This window comes from Bubalus bubalis, chromosome 22 (genome assembly GCF_019923935.1).
Source record: "Bubalus bubalis isolate 160015118507 breed Murrah chromosome 22, NDDB_SH_1, whole genome shotgun sequence".
Lineage (NCBI taxonomy): Eukaryota > Metazoa > Chordata > Mammalia > Artiodactyla > Bovidae > Bubalus > Bubalus bubalis.
Window position 1 is genome coordinate 21,282,495 of NC_059178.1, and position 16,054 is coordinate 21,298,548.

The window sequence follows — 16,054 nt, forward strand, 5'->3', positions numbered from 1 at the left end:
CACTGACCAAGAAGACAGGTTTAGTGATGTCTGTCTTAGGATGATGGTTGTCATCCTATCATCCTAAATGAAGCATCCTCAGTTTTCATGTCCTGGGTGTTTCCTACTCTACAAACTAGAATGGAAGGTCATGTCAACATGAATGAGATGGTCGCCCTCTACAGAGCACAAAGAACCTGGGGGGACAGAGCTGGGAGCATCGACACAGGCTTGGGGGCCAGCCACCTCAGGGAACCATCAGTTTCAGTGGTAAACATGCAACCCCCTTATAGGTTCTGTTAGACTTGAACCTCAAGGCTAAGATATAGAGAAAGAACATGTTTTGATAAGCTGTGCTAATGGATACAAGATACAAAGGAGCTGTGGTGGAAAGTTCCAGGGCACTCAGGTAGGCATCAGTAGGACGGCCGCGCCCTGAGGTGGCAGAGAGAGCCCAGCTCAGGGCTGGTCTCATGGCCAGAGGGTCCACCCTCAGATGCTCCTGTGAGAGCTGAGAGGCCGGGGCTGTGAAGAGGGCTTGGGATCCCTACAGATGCAGGGTGCTACTCCGGATACAGGAGAGAGAGAACCCCGTCCTCTGTCCTGATGACCGGCCCTGGACCGGGTCTGGGTCTGACAGGTTCAGATACCCATAGAATCTGTGCTCAGCGCCCAGGCCATGCCCACTCACATGGCCTTGGGGCTTAGCAGGAAACTCCCAAGGGAGGTGCTGTCCGGGCCCCAGCACCCGGCTTCCTTCCCTGTAGGGAGTAAAACCCCGGATGGAGCAGGGGCCGCTGCACGAGGAAGACAGTTGGGCCAGTTTGGTCGGGAGCAGTTTCCTCTGTGCTCTCGGCTCCACAGTCTCCGCTCAGACCTGGCCCTGCTGTGGGGACCATGAGCTGTGCCCCTGGTGGCCTTCCTCCCAGCCACCTTCTCAACAGAGACCCATGTTCTCCAAGTGGACGCCACACTCCCTCCAGCTCCTGGTCCTGCTGGCCTCTGGGGGCAGAAACTAAGACTTTAAGGTGTGTGATGAGACACACAGCTCCAGCTCAATGTGCAGCAGCACGGTGTGTGCACTGACCACATAGTTAGTACTGGGGCCGGCACCACAATGCCAATGACACATCGTTTTCTCCGAACACTCTAGGAAAGGTCTGTTATGACTTCCGGACACTGCGTGCAGGCATGCTAAGTTGCTTCAGTCATGTCCAACTCTTGTGACCTCATGGACCGTAGCCTGCCCGACTCCTCTGTCCATAGGATTCTTCAGGCAAGAATACCGGAATGGGTTGCCATGCCCTCCTCCAGGGGATCTTCCTAACCCACGGCTCGAACCCCCATCTCTTATATCTCCTGCATTGGCAGGCGGGTTCTTTACCACTAGCACCAGCTGGTACCCGTTCGGGGCATTACACTGAGGAAACTGGGGTCACAAAGCCAGCAGCTTGCAGGCCACATAGCTTGCAGGGGCCCATGTCAGCCTCCCATCTCCAGGGCCCTGCAGACCCTCCACAGCCCCCAGACCCTAGAGTTTGTGTCTGAGAAGGAGGGAGTGAAGCTCAATTGCTGAAGGCTTACTATAAAACTCAACAAAGCTCTCTCACTCACTAACCAGACGAGGACGCAGCATCTTCTCTGCTGTGAGTTCTCAGGAGAAAACCGATGGCTCCAAGAATGCCATGAACACACACATTCAAAAGGATTTACAAAACGCTTCTTTTAAGGAGGAAGAGGAAAAAGTGATCTGGCAGCTATTCTCCAGTGATAGCTCAGAAAGGAGATTAAAACATGCTGCCAGTTTGAAATACATGTAGATTTCCGGCAAGAGTAAATGGCAACAAGACGATGACTGTTCGGTGTCCCTAAATATTGGTTACAAAGAGCAGCTGAGGTTTACTGAGTGAGAGGCACCTCTGAGCTTGACTGCTGCGACCAGGGCAGCAGGTGGGAACAGTAAGACACATCTGGATGTACCCCAGGCTCTCCGAGTACCACCCACGTGATCTTGAACAGCTTCCTGAACTTCTGGGCTGCTATTTATCAAGCACCAACTATGTGCCTGAGTCCTCTCACTTAATTTTCCTACCTCCCCCCCCACCCCCAGCCCCATGAAGTACAAGTCACCATCATCACATTTCACATCTGCAAAGTGAGTTCAGAGAGGTTACGTGACGCCCTGAATTTACGCCAACACGGGGTTATGTGACACCCTTGAATTTACGCCAACATGAGGTTACATGACACCCCTGAATTTATGCCAGCACCAAGTAGGAGCTGTGAACCCAGGTTGTGAGATTCTAAAGTCCGGTGACTGCCTCTTATCATTCTGACACTTTCTTCCTGTTAAATTAAAAAACAAACAAACAAACAAACAAACAAAAAACCTGGTGCCTGTATTCCCTACTTTCCTTTTTAAAAGAAAATATTTATAAGCAGCCCCCAGTAGAACATAGTTAAATAAACCAATAGATCAAACCCAGAAACAGTGCTATGGGAGCTATTAGAGTTACCACATAAAGTCCTGGTTAGAAAAGAACTGACAAAGGTCAACTTAAGGACTTCCAAGGCGGTCTAGTGGTTAAGACTTTGCCTTCCAATGCAGGGGTTGAGGGCTCCATCACTGGTCAGGGAGCTAAGATTCCACATGTTGTGCAGCCAGAAAGCCAGAACTTAAAATAGAAGCAATATTGTAACAGATTCAATAAAGACTTTAAAAATATTCCACATCAAAAACAAATCTTAAAAATAAGATAAATTTATATTTTACCACTGAACAAGGAGCTCATTCAGTTATCATTAGAAAACCAAAGTACACTAGTTAATTAATTAGGAGGGCATTTCCAGACCAGTTGGGTACATGCGTGTCCTGTTTCACGTGTGCTGAAGCATGTGCTACGGCAGAAGAGTCTCAGCACCTGATTATTGTTTAAACGACTACATGTCAAGTACACATAGTCTAAACAGTCACAAAGACATGGCTACACAGGACTGTCTCAGTACGGTTTCAGAAAATGTGATTTTGAAACAGGACTTTGAGTAAAGCATTCAGACTTGAGACATTTTTTCATATGCAACTGACCCTTAAATATAGTGGAAAAAATTCTATCTCAAGTGTAAACAGGTTTAGTAAGGGAATTACAGTTAATGTCAACTTACCTCCACTCACACACTGCAGACATCTCTTTAGAAAGTGGACTTTCATCAGATTTTTCTCTCTCATCTTTTTGGTTTCATGTTTTTGGATACTCTTCCTACAGTATTGAATTTTTTTTTTCTTGGTAGTTACACTGTTTTTTAAATACAATAGAAAGGTGCTAAATATTTAATGACATAAGCTGCATTTGCAAAATGTTGTCTAGCCGCTAAGTCATGTCTGACAAAAGATTGCGACCCCCTAGACTGTACCCTTCTAGGCTCTTCTGTCTGTGGGATTTCCCAGGCAAGGATACTAGAGTGGGATGTCATTTCCTTCTCCAGGGGATCTTTCTGACACGGAGATCAAGCCCACGTCTCCTGAATTGGCAGGTAGGCTCTTTACCACTGAGCCACCTGGGAAGCCCACATTTGCAAAATGCACATCTGTTAAAATGTTTTATGGAAAGGAGAGTGAGGTATTGTGCTACAGAATGAAAACAGTCATATTTACCTATAACAGGTGTTCATGCAGTGGGAGAGCTAACATTTGCTATTTTGACCAAGACTGTATTTCTTTAATGATTTCCATTTTGTCAAAACTTCTGTAATTTCTATTTACCACAATGACTGAGACAGAAATATTACTGTAATTGATATAAATGTTCTCAAATTTCTAAAAGATCTATAGCAATTTTAGAAACAATAGTAAATATAATTAATCAGGATAAAAATCGATGGTGTTTATATACTAAATTCTGTCAAACATGTTATTGAGATAAATTATTCCTTATGAAAAAATGTTGAACATGCAGGCATTTTCATTTATACAAATATATTTAATTATACAGGGATGAAAATGATAAAAACTAAGTATCTTCTACTCAACTTACATTAATTTTGAGTGTGTTGTCATGTGACTCTGCAAGAGATCTTTTTATTTCATAGATATTCATCTTAACACCCTTTCTTAACATTTGCTTCATCAAAATACTGCACCCTCAAAAAAACTGGGAACAGGAAAATACTAAGAAATTGTTTTGCCTAAAGAATAAAATAAATAAAAATACATGTAAAGGTTTTGTAAAGGGCATTAAGGAAAGTAGGTTTGTTTTCTAGGCCAGGCTCCAGTATATAAATATTCACAAACAGGTAACAACTAATCTGTGATAGGTTATAAAACATTATATCTATATAAAACTGAAGGTCATCTCAGTTTTCAGTCGTTATGACTTGGGTGTGAAAGGATTCCATGAGCTAGTATGAGCTGAGCAGATTTTGGGCTTCCCTGGTAACTCAGCTGGTAAAGAATCTGCCTGCAATGCGGGTGACCTGGATTCGATCCTTGGTTGGGAATATCCCCTGGAGAAGGGAACGGTTACCCATTCCGGTATTCTGGCCTGGAGAATTCCATAGACTGTATAGTGCATAGGGTTGCAAAGAGAACAGATTTTACAGGTTCTGTTCCAGGCCTACCTTCAGTAACTAATTTTTAGAGATGGCTAGCCCTTCAGAAGCCCACAGGATCTTAGTTAAGACAATAATTGGCAACATCTTCAAGGGAAATTTGCTGTTTCCCCCTCCCAAGAGCTCAGGCCCACGTGGCCCAGCACATTGACCCATCCAGATGGTCACTACTGACTCTTCCCCGGCAGCACAGACTTCTGCCTATATTCCCAGAAGTACTGATGCATTTGCTTCACCCACATTTTTTCCTTGGCTCAGGCTGCCTTTATGACCAATGACACAAGCTCATGTTGGTGACTGAGTCTAGCCTGGGCAGGAGTGGGTCTCCCAGTTTGATGAGCACAGGCTTGAACCAGCAAACATGACCAATACTACAATGAAAGCCGGCTCTTTATTGCTCATTCTCTCTCATTTCATCTTTCTGCTGCTTCCCTTTATCTGAGTACCTACTGTATGACAACAGGAAGCATGTGGCTGAAAGATGAACCTTCACCAGCCAACACTCCATGGAGACTTGAATCCACTGCACAAAGTGAGCTTTGGAGGAGTGACCGGGTATGTTTATAGCATGAGATACATAAGGAGCCCTCACTGCCCTTGTAGGACTCCAGCATCAGCTGCCACGTAATAGAAAGCCTGCGAGTTTGGGCCTGGGTGGGACTTCAGATGTGGTTGAGTGCAGTTTGCTCAACTTACAGATGAATAAATTAAGGGGCAAAGAAGTTCAGAATCACAGAGTTGGTTAAAATACAGATCCAGGAATTCCAAATCTAAACTCCCTGTCTGCTAACCAAATCCTGTAGCTTGTTTATCAGTAACTCTCCAGCCACTTACCTGTGATTACTATCATGTTTTCCCTGGTCTGTTAAAAACACATTTAAAATTCTAGGCTTCAATTTGGAGGGAAAACCCTGAACAATCAGAAGTTTTTGGAATTTCTATTAACTAGGATAGTCTGAACCACATGATTGTTCAGGTCAAAATCTTACAAGTTTCTGACAAATTTGCCTTACAAGGCAGCATATTCTATATTTCAGAAAGAGCAAATACCAAAGTGGCACATGCTCTGAAAATAACCCTTTTAAGGCTATCATCTAGTAAATAATCATGCAAATTTGATATGAGTTATTGGAATTTAGTCTAAAGTTGTATCAAGGCCGTATGTTACCATCGGCAATTTCTTCAAATGCATAATTTATAACATAACCTCTGTGTCTGCCTGAGAGTCCAAGGTAGAATAATAAATTAATCCAGCAGAATCAGACCCTTGGAGGATGAATTAACATTTAGCTAAGGTCATGAGGGCAACTGGATTGGTGGTTTCAGGCAATTCCTCATGGAGAACTTGCCAGATGACACGAAAATCCAACACATTCCCGTGACTAAAAATCAACTCTCCAAAATGCTTAGTTTGAATATCTAGGCATGCAAGGGCCCAGGGCTGCTTAGAATTTATACTGGATCATATTTTTAAAAAATAGTACAAACTACCCGTACCAAAGATAAGCTTTCTATATAAACATCGAGGTGGGAGAGAAAAAGAGCATCCAGGAGAAAGTGGATGAAGGGTGATGAACAAGTAAAAGAGGAAGAAAAAGACAGAGACGTAAGGGAGAAAGAAATAGAGGCTGACAGCTAGAGATGCAGAGAAGATAAAGAAAAGGAAGCTGGGGATAAGCGAAGTGAAGAAGGAGGAGGAGGCTCCCAGCTACAAGGTAAAGAAGTTCTGGGGATGGGATGAGTACAGCACGTGACTGTAGTTAATATCACTATACTGCTGCTGCTGCGTCACTTCAGTCGTGTCCGACTCTGTGCGACCCCATAGATGGCAGCCCACCGGCTCCCCCGTCCCTGGGATTCTCCAGGCAAGAACACTGGAGTGGGTTGCCATTTCCTTCTCCATTGCATGAAAGTGAAAAGTGAAAGTGAAGTCGCTCAGTCGTGTCTGACTGGGATTTTCTAGGCAAAATTACTGGAGTGGGGTGCCATTGCCGTAAGTAAGTAATGAAGAAAGTGTTAATTGCTCTGTTGGGTCTGACTCTTTGCAGCGCCATGGATTGTAGCCCACCAGTATCCTTTGTCCATAGGATTTCCCAGGCAAGAATACTGGTCTGGGTTGCAGTTCCCTTCTCCAGGGGAATCTTTCCTGAACCAACAATCAAACCTGGGTTTCCAGCATTGCAGGCAGATTCTTTACCATCTGAGCCTCTATGTATATACAACACTATAGTGCTATATATTTAAAAGCTGCTAAGAGAGCAGATCACAAAAGTTCTCAACACAAGAAAGAATATTTTAAAAATGGAGTGAAATTAAATGATGTGTGACCAACAAGAAAGGAAGAAAAGGTGGATGACAAGAGGGAGGAGGAGCTGAAATGATGGGCACCAGCCAGGCCAGTATGAGCTAGGACAGAGCCTCGTCCTGAGGCCTCACCGGACCAGTAAACAAAATACAAAAGAAGAAGCAAGGAAAGCTGTATATGTATGCCTATACATTCAGATATTAGCTCACCCCTTAAATATCCCTGTGACCCAAGGTTTGACCTTTACCCTCGACCTCCTTCTGACAGTCGCCCTGGGCGCCCACGTTCGAGCCCCAGCTTCAGCTGGGCACACGTGGATGGATGACTCTGATTGTGGATAGCACTGCATGCCAGCACACCCCACCTGCCCAAGGGACGTGTCCACTCCATGGCACAGGAAGACTGGACATAAAAGTGCAGAGCTGAGCTCCCCTCTTCATGCCCCACACATCCTAGCTTGTATACACCCCATGACTGGGGGAGTGGGGACACCCCCACCAACGGCCTCACCAACAACAGGTTCTTTCTGTGTTACTTCAGCTCCCCAGATCGGCCTACAGTTGGCTGCAACCTCCTGATGTTTCTGGTTGCTGGTCTTCCTGCCTCGAGCCTTTTTCTCTCCTTGCTGGGTTCAACCTTAACACTGAGTGATCTTTCTAATAGAAAAAGCACATCCCATTACTACCTGCTTAAAGGCCACCAGTGGACTTAACAACCAGGTCTAGCTCCTTAGGTGACCAGACAAGACCTCCCTGACTTGGCTTTGTCAACCTCTCGATCTGCACTTCTTGTCATCTATAACTTTGCTCACACTCTATCATTGTTTTAAATTTTTCTTTAAATTGAAGTTGGTTGATTTACAAAATTGTGTTAATGTCTTCTGTATAGAAATGTGATGGTTCTTTACATGTATATATATATATATATGTATGTATATATTAATATATTCTTTTTCATATTCTTTTCCATTATGGTTTATCACAGAATATTGAATATAGTTTCCTGTGCTATACAGTAGGATATAATTGTTTATAACTAATTTTAAACTACATAAAAAACAGATAATTTATCTTACTGCTTTTTGCCATCTATCTTTTATGTTGATCATTTTTATATAAAATGAACACTGTATTATTAAGCAAGTTCTCATCTCCACAAGACAAAAGAGATTGTGTATTTTTCATGTACTGGAGGTGACGATTGCTTTCTGCGGCCATATGTGTTTTTCTCCTGCTTTGACCACCCCTGGCTAGAAAGGGCAACCTTACTACACCCAACATGTTACCGTCCTTGTCCTTATGTGTCCACGCCCTGAGTTGCTGTCTGTCTGATCCTGAGAGTCCCTCTCTCGTGGGATATTGTGCTGTTTAATCCCCTGACATGGTGCCTGCACATAACGCAGGGCCAAGAAACTCCGTCATTGTCATTATCTTCCTTATCATGAGAAGGAGAAGTCTCTTTTCTTGTATTCCTCAAGATCTATTGTTAGTAATAAGTATTAATACTGAACATTTCCTGGTGAACAAGTGATTTTACCGATTCTGCTGAGCTTTAAGTAAGTACCAACTGGTGGGAAGACACCTGATCCTTAACGCTGACCTGGCATAAGAAGCTCTTCACAGTCACACAAAATCCAGCTGTGGACTCCGAATGTTTTCCCATAACCTTGACTGCTACATGATGCAAAATACGAACCACCAGAGCCACAGGTGTGGCTCGGTCATCCAAGACAAGGGACTAACAGAACGCTTTCACGCCTGAGAAGCCTCTTGGCCAACAGTGGGCCAGCAGCACCTGCACGGCAACAGCCAGGGGCTCACCTTTTCTTCATCACCAGCACGACCCCGAGAAATATGATCACAAACAGCAGGATGCCAGCGATGACCCCCGCAATCTTGACTGTGTGGTCTGTTTGCTTCTCGGGTTCTGGGACTGGTTTTGGAGTGGCGGCTCCTGCAGGAGGCGGGGAGACAAGAAAAGGGACACGGTGGGTAAGGGAGAATAGAAATGTTAGCTTTTTAAATTTTCGCCACCTTTAACAGAGTCGTAAGACTTATCAGAGCCAGCAGACAGACAGGCTTTGATTTTTTTCAGCAGCTTTCACAGGCGCTGAAAGGGGTGTAATTGTTCTCATTGTTCTTCCATATTTCACTAAACCCCAACACAAGTTGGAAAGCACACCCACGCCTGACCCTTTTATGAGAGACTCTTCTCAAACACAGTTTTAAAATATTTTTATTATCTCTATGAGCTCCCTGATCTTTCTGCCTTTTTAAAAACTTGCTAACAACACAATAGACATCCTCAGCCTTTATCCAAATTTGATTTGCTGGAACATTTCCCCCAATTATTTTTCATAAATGAAGCAGTAATTCCATAACATATTAGCCCAAACACCTGGAGAGGGGAGATAAGCTCACTTACTGTGCATTTTACCAGCAATTGTTTTTTTTTTTAACACAATAGAGATACTGCCCCCCCCGCCCGCCTTTGAAAAGCTAAATCTAGGTCACATCTGGTAGGCAAAGACTCCTTCTAAACAATTTATTCACAAAGTGGGAAGCAACCGACGATCACACTACTGTCGCCCACGTTTGGTATCTGTTTAAATGAGATAACCAGGGCCTGCCAGTGGCTACTATCTTAGCTTTCCCATTTCCCAAACACCGTCCGGCCTGTTTACAGTGTAATGCAATGGAATGTCAAATCTGTGTCTGATGAGATATCCATTACCTCTGCTAAATGAGCTCGGGATGAAAAATATTAGGATTCTATCGTTCTATTCACTAAACAGAATCCACTTTCTAAGGGCTGCTCCCTTTTTCATCAGAACACGACCGCCCTCGGCATCTGAGCCATCACGGCCCTCTCCCTACTGATATAGCTCATTGGGAAAGTGGAGATTTTATGTCCAAATCTCCCACGTTAGAATTTTCTTCTTGTTGGTAAAAATGAAATTAACACTGACTCTTGGTACCAGCCCTTTCTACCCTTCCACTGGGTTTTGCATTTATGGGTCATCTGATTCTTGAAAAACTTAACCATCATTGTGTCCTATGCGCTCCACATGGGGCTTGGTCTGAGTCACAGCAGGGAAGTCAGGGGTCAGACTATAAACTTGCCATCTGTTTCCATTGGGAACATATTAACGCTTCTTTAAAAAGTTATTCATATTAAGATTTTATATGAGACTCTGGACCCTGAACATGGCTGTGGCCATCAGATAGATGGAACTGGTCAAGATCAGAGAAACACAAGGCAGGAGACACCATAGCCTGAGGTTCCACGCACGTGTTCTTTCCAATCCAATCGACGATAGCAAGGAGAGTAGTCGTGATGCAAAAATCACACCTTATTAATACAAGCCCTTCTGAATAGAATGACTCTTTACAGGACATTTTTATTTCTGACCACTTCAGGGAGATGTCCTGCTATTCTGTTTGAAAGAATGTCCCTTGAACAGGTGTCAGATGAACCTTGAAGATATCACTGTTACCATTTTTTATTGTAATAACATCTGAAGTATACACCCCAATACTGGAACACATAGCCAAGTGGTAGATTTGGAGGATAGTACTTCTGTAACTAAACTGCTAAGAAAAAATTTAAGTTAAAATGTGTATGTTTTAAAAAATGAATAATAGGCGAAAACAGCCATCCATGTAAAAATAACATAGCTCAACTTCACGAAACTGACAAAAAGCCCAATGGTTTTCAATTTTGATTTTTTAAAGATAATTTGAAAACTTAAAAAAAAATCTATTCGGTTTTATTCTTCCAAATGCTGGCACACTGGGCGCCACTCCATTTATCTCACTAGAGATAGATTACAAGTTCTCCAGGTACACTTTCTCCCATCCAAGTACTAACCAGGCCAGACCCTGCTTTGCTTCTGAGATCAGACGAGATAGGGTGTGTTCAGGGTGGTATGGTGATAGACGACTCCCTAAACAAATGATTCTCTAAGTTTTTTGTAGCTAAATTATGCCAATAAATACTCAGGGAATAAATTATTTAGAAAAACTGGATATGGCTTAAAAATTTAAATATAAGCAATTACAAGGATTGTAAACGCTCCATGAGAAGAGTTGGTCGTGTTAATGGCCTCATGTCTGCTTCTGTTAACTAAACAACTAGTCTTGTACTTTAGTCTCTTCTCTAAGCTCTGTGAGAACCGGGGCGTGACTCTGCCCATCCTCGGGTCAGGGAGAGACATCAGCCCAGCGATGCCTCGTTTCCTGTTGCAGACAGGCGAGTGCGCTGCCGCGCAGCCGGCGAAGCTCAGCATCGTCGTTCCTTAGCACTTACTCAACTTGTTTCATGTTGAAGGCCAAGGAAATGCAACGTTCAGCCTCCACAGGACACAGGGGCGAGGTGATCATGGCAGGAATCATGCAAAATGGGGGAGCAACTCAAAAAGGGCGAGGAGGGCTGCCCTGCAGGTTTCCCCACACGGTCACTGGCTTACTACCTGGGTGAAGGGGCTGAGTGAGGAGTCTGGGTTTACAACTACTCTGGAGAAGCACCAACATAAACACAAACTGGGCTGAAATAAATCACGACTCCAGGACAATCTCACGGAAGTGTGTCACTAACTGCAGGTGCCCTCGGGGACACACCATCCCTGCCTTCTGCGTGCTCTGCCCTCCATCCTGCCTGAAGTGGACCTCCTTCTGTCCCTCCCCCTCAGGACACGCTTCTCTCCCCTTTGTCCCTTTGGAAACCTGGGGCTGTGACCTGTCAGTCAGCCACAGACAGGATAATCTGTGACAGAATGTGGTTGCAGTTGGTAGCTTGTTTCTTTCCCCCGGGGGCTTCCCTGGTAGCTCAGTTGGTAAAGAATCCACCTGCAATGCAGGAGACCCCGGTTCGATTCCTGGGTCAGGAAGATCTGCTGGAGAAGGGACAGGCTACCCACTCCAGTATTCTTGGGCTTCCCTTGTGGCTCAGCTGGTAAAGAATCTGCCTACAATGTGGGAGACCTGGGTTCAGTCCCTGGGTGGGGAAGATCCTCTGAAGAACGGTAAAGGCTACCCACTCCAATATTCTGGCCTGGAGAATTCAATGGACTAAATAGTCCATTGGGGTGGCAAAGAGTCAGACGGGGCTGAGCTACTTCACTCACTTCTTTCCCCCTCACCCAAATCTACGAATGTAACAGTGTAACTTAACAAACTTCTTGGCAAGAGGTTTTTTTTTTAACAATATTTTCCCCTTGTCTTGTTATTTTCGTGCCAGGTTTCTAATGTTACAACCTTTCATTCCTTTTTTTCTCTTGGTATAAATTCAAATTCTTCATGGAAAGGCATTTTTTTTTTCTCTTCTACTGTGCATTCCGCTTAGAGGTTACTGCATGTGTCCGCACGTGTAGCTCCTTTTGAAGAGAATAAATTCAAATGCATGCATCTAAAAGTGTGTATTATGTGGGCTTGGACAGTCACTAAAATGATAAATATGCTAAATATTTCAGGGGGAAGGAGGGTGAATATCACCTCCACGGATGTGCAGGCTGCTGACTCCTCGTGACAGCGCCAGGTGGACTGTTCTAATGACCAAGAAGAGCATTTCCAAAAAAAAAAGGATGGTGTTCCAGGTTTCATATATAACATCCAACGTGAAAAAAATCTCTAAAGAAAAGGAGTGATTATCCACGGCAGTGGTTGGTTGGTTTTCAACTTGGCAGGATCCAGTCTGTCTTGGCCCAGTGTTGGATGCTAAATTCAGTAACAGAAGCTTGCCAGGTTGAGAACTCGATGTACTCAGCCATTGGCTCTAGGGTCTGGGCCCAGTTCTGACCACTACACAGACCGTACAAACTTCCCCTGGAGGCCCACAATGCCAGCCCAGCAGGATATGAAGTAGGTGTTGGGCATAAAGTGGAGAAATCTAGACTCGGGGCAAACATTTGGGGGTTGCCAGGTGATATTTAAAGCCATGAGACTGCAGGAGAGTGCTTGGGAGGTGAACTGAGAGGGTGGGTCATAAGGAGGGCCAGTAATAGGGACAAAAAGGAGCTGCTGATCTAGGGAGGAGGGTGGGGAAGGAGGAAGTCAGTGTGATACGGAGCCAGAGAGGAGTGTGGGGATCCAGGGAAACTGCTCTTTTTTAAGATGGGAGAAATGAGGGCATTTTGAATGGTGATGCTTCTGGACCCCTGGAGGGGAAAAAGTTGATGATGCAGGAGGGAAAGAAGATGCCTGTTGGAGTAACGACCTTGATGGGACAGGAAGGGATGGGCCTGGAGAGGGTCGTACAGAGAGATAAGGGGATGAGGGCCTAGGGAAGACGGGGGAGCTGGATGCCAGGGCTTTATGAGAAAAAGGGCCTCGTGAGATGAATCCTGGTGATCTCAAAGCAGGTGGCAACGGAGATGTGAGGGTTGCGGTGGGGCTGGGAGTTTATCAAGGAGCACAGAGCTGGCCCCCTCCTCCCTCCTCATAACAAGAAGAAGGAGGACAAGGGAAGAGGAGGAGAAAAGGCAGAGGGTGACATGGCTCCGAGTTCCACCCTAAGTGATCCATGAGCCATCAGAGGCGGGAGCGTCCCTGGGACAGACACAGAACAGACGCTTGCTTGACCCATCCCTGGGACGCAGTCAAGCCTGGTTTTCAGTCTCAGATATACAGCTCCTCCTGTGCTTCAGGACCCATAATGAGGCCCTGCAGGACACTCAAGATGAATAAGACGAGTGAGAGTTCACCTTTCTCTGCCAGACACAAGAGGCTGAGAGAGGGACCATGTCTGACTATGTCTTCAAAACCCAACTGGAGGAGAGAAGGACAGTCCATGTGGAGAGCAGTGAAGGCTACTGCCCCCTGGGCTAGGGGCCTCCAGTGTCTGGCCCCAGGGGGTGACTGGAACTACAAAGAGGAGGGGCTCACAAAAGGCACCCACTGGCCACACACAGGCCCTCTGGCCTTAGAGCCGGGCACTGGACACCGGCACTGCTCAGGGAAGAACCTAGCCTGCTTCCTGGTGACAGAACTGGTGTTTGGGTAAAATGCCTGCACTGAATTCAAACAACAAAATACTCCATTCTCACAACATGCAAGACCAAATACCAAAATTCCACTCTGGTATTTGTGGTTGGGGGAGAGAAAAAAGGGTCAGGAACAGCCATCCTGGGAAGGTGCTGAAAAGAGAAACAGGAGGTTGAGAAACCTTATGAGAAAAAATGAAATGGAAACATGAGGATATTGTTTCTCAGAGTGTGTTTCAAAGAGCACTGGTCCTCAAAGATGTTCTAAAATGTCCTTCGAGGAAGCCTCAGCCACTCTGGACTAGCATTTTATGACTTTATGGAATAGAGAATCTATTTCAATTAATTATCATAGTTTTTTTTCACCTTTTGCAGACATCTTTTCTTTTTCTTAAAAATAGCAACACCCAGTTTTAAAGATTATTGTAGTTCACTCAAGTCTTATTGCTCAGAAAATTAGAATTCCTTGTCATTTGTGTTTGGTTTTTCCGGCTGTACCTTGATATTATTATATATAATCACGAAATATCTCCAAGATTTTTCATTTAAATTACACATCACTGTTTCTCTTTCTGGGAATGCAAAGTCAATCAGCACCCCTGGAATAATCTCTGTTCACATTTTATGTATTGTTTGTAACCTGATTATGCTTTTGAATTTATAACTCTTCCCTTATACCTAATTTCCACTGCAGGGTGCACAGAGCATGTACGGCATACAAGTAATAATCAGAAACATAATTTTTCATATAAAACTGAGACGCTGGATTGTTTGATATATACCGTCCCTAAAAAATTAATCTACTTTTTTATTTTTGTTCTAATTTCATGACAGTTACTGCTCTCATTGATTGATGGGTCTACATCCTGTGGGTAAGATGATCTATCAAATCCTGATCACTTATTCTCTGGGCACTAGAAGTTTGCAGAGAATTATGAGTGCCATTACTGGTCTGATGAAATGGCTTTATTTCTTCCATTTGCATTTCTCAAATCATGGTCAAGTAATAAAATGAGTGAACTGCTTGTCAATAAGATGGCATCAGCTGTGTTCACCTTTCATACAAACTGAATAATCAATAAAGGGAATGTGAATGGGTGATTTTGAAGATATCAGTTCAGAGTGTATATTTCCAACAGCTTGTTTGAAACTAAACTTTGAAGGCATTAAAACAAAACTCTATCTTGGGTTGAAGGGTAGTCACCTAACACCAGGTCAGTTTACCTCCCTACCCAATCTCTAAAAATTAAAAACACACTGTATTTTCTTCATCTCTCTTCCCACTGCCACAGACCTGGTTTATTTCTTTTCTGTATTTTGTACTTGTCTCCTAGGGAGACATCCCGTCTAGCCTCTTGCACACTGATTTTCCTAAAGAACAGGCCTAATCAGCTCACTCTTTCATTTAAAAAACAAAATAAAAACCCCCAAGCTTCCAAATGTTTATTTCAAAAGGCAGCTGGGCCTCCCATTAGCTGCCTCCCAACTCTTTTCCAAACTTCATGCTTCTTCTCTTTTGACTTTCCTACATCCACCTGTGCTCCAACCAAACAGAGACGCCCAGTCCTCTCCTCCCCCTCTAGCTCCACAGCCAACATCTCCCTTCTCAGGACCCTTGCTGCTGCTCCGTGGACCCATCCCCTCTCATACATCATAGAGGCCTACTTGTCTTTCAAAGGCCAGTGAGCCCAGCACTGTCCCTGTGGCTTTGCAGGAAGTATTCTCTCTCCTGCTGAACTGCTGGAGCCTCTCCTTGTCACCCCTCTTGACTATTTCAACTGCAAGTTCCATTATTTTGGTAAGTCCTTTATATTACATCTTAACATAAGTTCCTTGGGACAAAGCTGGTTTTAGTTTTTAGTCTTCACGTGACCAGGCCCAGCATCTTATTATGTGTCTGAAGTTCACGCTGAATCAAAGCTCTCTCACAATAATCTCACTTTAATTTTTCTGTCTTTCTCATTTGCGCTCTTTTCATAGCCAGGCTATTCTTTCTCCATTTGCACTAGAGTTCCCATACATAGGGTGATGGGTATAAAAGGAAAGAAAACAGGAAAAACTAGAAGTGTAAAGACAAGTCCTGTTTTGTGGTCTTTCCTCTGCCTCTTCCCAGCATTTATCGAGGGCTTACTAAGACAAATGGGGTCTGTGGCTGCCTTTAGATGACCTTCCGTGGCCATTAAGAC

The 16,054-nt window shown here is 44.3% G+C and overlaps 1 protein-coding gene across 7 annotated transcripts in view; it reads right to left on the reverse strand.

Annotated features, from left to right (window-relative positions):
- The window catches only part of PTPRM (protein tyrosine phosphatase receptor type M), a 661,882-nt gene that overhangs the window by 207,974 nt on the left and 437,854 nt on the right, over positions 1 to 16,054 (reverse strand). For all 7 annotated transcript variants that reach the window (XM_006044986.4, XM_044934694.2, XM_025273106.3 and 4 more), the window contains one exon: positions 8,710 to 8,842. In XM_006044986.4, the coding sequence (XP_006045048.1) occupies positions 8,710 to 8,842 (133 nt within the window). The remainder of the gene's footprint in view (positions 1 to 8,709; positions 8,843 to 16,054) is intronic.